Here is a 4082-nt window from a genome sequence, read left to right on the forward strand (position 1 = left end):
TGATTTTAATAATAGCTAATTCGAGAACTGCCTATCTTTATGAATTGAGGAAAGAAATAAAAACTAGAGATGAAAAGATATTTAAGTATTGCAAAACGTAGAATTGTTAAAAGTGTTGAACTTATAATAGAAACAACTATTAATATAGTACTATTCCTGTTCTGAGAATTAGATAAGAAAATGATATAATTAATTACTGTGATTGAAAATACGAGTATAAGCGATTTTAAGTGTGGAATGTATAACTGAATACCTAATCATCTTCTTTTTAACGCTAAGTATAGCAAACTCAATGATAAATTTCTTCCATAATGTTGGACAAGCGAATATTGAGATCAAATCAGATTTCTTTTCATATCGATAGCAATCGGTCCTTCTTTGGTCATTTAAGTCAATCAAATCATTCTGTAAGCCCAATTGATGTCATATTCATTCAAGTAAGCTCGATTTAAGCCCAAAAATCTATCGATTATCCATGATAACTAGCAACGGTTCGTCGACTCTCTATAACAGTTATTGTAGTAGAATTATTACTGCGGATTGATTCGGCCTTATTAATTACGGTCTTAGTTATAAGAACACAACAACAACATTGAAGGAAGTTGGTCAATTTTTGGGAATATAACTTTGCAAAGATGATATAAATGGTAGGATGGATAGCTGGACTAAGGTAAAAGAATATCATCATAATGGGTGATGTATCTTGCCATAATGCTGCCCTAACAAATGCTAAGGATAAGAGATCGCTTATCAAAGCAATTAAACCTGGTATCCATGACAGTAGCTGGATAAGCATCATACAACTAGTTAACCAAACTATTTGCATCTCATATTGACGTCGACGCAAATGCTGATAGATTGGAGGACCGCGTAAAAAGATGATGCTATAAAGCAAAATAATAGCCAAAAACATGATTAAAAGTATACCAATAACAGTCCATATAATCACTTTTAATACTAAATCTGTATGATGGCCAATGTAACACAGGTTTTGCAATATGTGGCCGAGCTGTTTAGAATTTCCATTCGGTAACATTAAGAAACGTGTACTATATGTCAACGTCATCACAAATCCAAACAACCAACAGCTTAACATCATGATATGAGCTACTTTGAAAGTGATTCTATTCTTGCGTTTAGGATAACAAACACAAATAGTTCGATCGATGGCCATAACTAAGGAAATCATCACTGATGCGGTTAAGGATATCATTGAAAAAAAACGCGCTATCGTACACGTTGAATTAATTACTGCTTCAATAGCTTGAGTTTTACTTAGTGTTAAGTTATCATGCTTTGATTGTCCTAGAGCAGAATAAGCTGTATCATAATTATTAATGAGGTATAAATCAGTATTAGCAATCATAAATAAATAAATTGCGCCAGACATATTGGCCAGGCACAAATTGATCAAGAAAATTTGTGGGATTCGTAGAAATGTTTCATCAATGCGATAGTGCTGTGGGTGAATTTTTCGTGGCAGCAACTTAATTATCGTCAGTTTAAATGCCAACAAATATGCATTACCTAAAATGCCCATAATACTTAGTGCCCATGTAAGAGTGCGTATTACAGTTAATTGGACATTTGAGGTACTCGTTTGATCCAACATGATTGCAATAGAAGCGACTTTCAATTCAACTTTTAAAATATCCACAAAATAGAAAGTTACATAGGAATACTCAGGTTGAAAGAATTTCCAACGATGAATATTGTCAGGCTACACCTCAAATGACGATAAGTTTTACTAGCAATACCAGAGTTTAGGTGAAATTTATTGTTATGAGCATTGCTCGTGGCTAGATGCTAACATAAAGCGTAAAGATGGAAGTTAAATTGTACTATCTTATCTATCAGAATGATCATTAGATAATTATACCTCTGTCTATAATATTTCCTATTGTATCTTGGGATACTTATCTATCGTCGTCACTTCCATATCATTGTTTTGCTTGTTTACTCGAATAAGATATTATCCAAGCATAACTCCCGGTCCGCTCCCTTTCATCTTCTGCATACCATTATCGGATTGTAAGGCTAAAGACATTAAGATGAGAAAACGAATTTTAAGCCATCCTTTTCATTGATAATATCCGTGTAATGCTTTTACATCTAATCTTTTGTAAATCATAAACCAAGGCCAACAGTAGATTAAACGAAAGCATAATACCAAAATTCAATGATGATGAAACCTATTGTCTAGATTTGCAGACTTGATTGTAATCAATTTTCGTCTCAAAGTATGGGAAATTATTGAATACAACAGAAGTTGGAAATAAAATATTAAGCTATTGTATAGTTATTCTAATGTACCTGAAGCTGAAGTTATCGTGACCATGTTGTTTGAATCTTAATAGTTCTACTGCTGTACTACCGTTAGAAGCAAAATTTGATATGCATGTTCCTATATTTAAATCAGGAATAGAAAAGGACGAAAGAAATGCTTCTTTAAGATGATTTTAGACGTTAAAAGTCTAAAATATTTTAGCAGACATCAATCAGAGTTAAATGAAGTTTAGCAGATTGTCTCGATCTTTAGTGGTTAAATGTTGTTTCATAATCATTTAAATATTAATAAAGTTCTTAACTTTAAATATTACTGATTTATTCAGATATAAGTTTCCATGGAAAAACAACTAAAGAATCAAGTAGATACGGTTATACCATTATTTTCTTTTAAATTAGCCTACAATAAAAGTCACTACTACAGAAGGATTGTTTAATTAAAGCTAAGTTTTACGTGTATGTTGATTTAACAATGGCATTTTGCAGGATGTAAACAACGATAGTTATGGCAACGACGAAATATAAGCAAAAATTGACCTTAATCATCACATACTGAGTACCTTAATAAGTATTATTTGTATGAGTATGAAATATATTTTTAGTTGCCATATGGATTACTCCAGGAATACATAAGTGATAAATAATTATGTAGCATATATATGGAAGGACGGTATTCTTCGCCTATAAGTATATATATATATAATATAATTTAACAGGCACGAAATATATTATTCTCTTAGCATGGTATTACCGTAAAAGTTGCAAATGTTTGCAATATTTACATAAAGAGTAGTCATAGGTAAAGAATAGAGATAGGAAGTATAGATTGGCGAAGCTTTTAAAATAATTATCTTACGTTAGTACTTGCAGTTAACCAGATATAAAGCACTATTGCTGATTACTAATTGACAATTTATTATCAATATTGATCTGCAGATTTATTATTATCATTTGAAATATTTATTCGCTTTAATCAATCTCTAGCCATTTCTTTTTGGCTCTCTTATCTTTCTTGCTGATATATTTTTCATGATAGTAAATATTTTAGATCTTGCATTAGTTCAATTCTAAGTAAATACAGTCGTTGCATAGGATAGATTCAGATCATAATTAATAGGTGTCACGATCGGTATACGATCGATAAGATTGTTCGTAATTTATTTATCTATGCTTTACGAATGGATGACGTTAGTGTCGTTTATATATTTATCTTATGATATATTTAGTAGCCCATAATTATAGACTGTAATGATAGATGCTATGCTAGAGTGCGAATGACTATATACAGTACAATAAGATGTTGAGCTACTAATAAGGTTAGAGGTAAAAATAGAACTGTAAATCATATATTAGGATATGGTTAGCTCATTATACTTTAAGTGGTAGAAATAATGTCTTCAAAATCACTGTAATCGTTTCCATTTGGAATAATGGTGGTTCGCTGTAAAATAAAGTTACTAATAATAGCTTAATTAAATATAAAATAGGGTAAAATGTTGCTATGCTGATTGTAGCTGCGAAGGCTGCGGAGAGTATAAACAGGCGACATTAGATTATCTATTAGTTCTTTCTAGAAGTCTTTCAGTAGTTATATTCGGCTAGAGTAGAGTTGTGTGTATCTAATCTTAGCATTAGATCTAATAGAGTTCTAATTTTCTACAAATTTTGAATTTTAGTGATTGGGTTTTATCACGGAGGGTTTACCTTATTTTTCTACTATCTAAATTTATCTGACGAAATAAAACGTGTATCATATCTTTGCTTTCTTCTCAATTCTTTTAATTAATCCTATTTAG

The 4082-nt window shown here is 31.1% G+C and overlaps 1 protein-coding gene across 1 annotated transcript; it reads right to left on the reverse strand.

The window, feature by feature from the left end:
* Positions 1-469: 469 nt before the first annotated feature.
* Positions 470-1390, reverse strand: TRIADDRAFT_58809 (uncharacterized protein; the record flags this gene model as incomplete). The annotated part of the gene is made up of 1 exon (XM_002115019.1): positions 470-1390. One exon carries the CDS (start codon positions 1388-1390, stop codon positions 470-472), a length of 921 nt encoding a protein of 306 aa, XP_002115055.1.
* Positions 1391-4082: the final 2692 nt, after the last annotated feature.

Source organism: Trichoplax adhaerens, genomic scaffold (genome assembly GCF_000150275.1).
Source record: "Trichoplax adhaerens TRIADscaffold_9 genomic scaffold, whole genome shotgun sequence".
In the NCBI taxonomy this organism is placed as follows: Eukaryota; Metazoa; Placozoa; class Uniplacotomia; order Trichoplacea; family Trichoplacidae; genus Trichoplax; species Trichoplax adhaerens.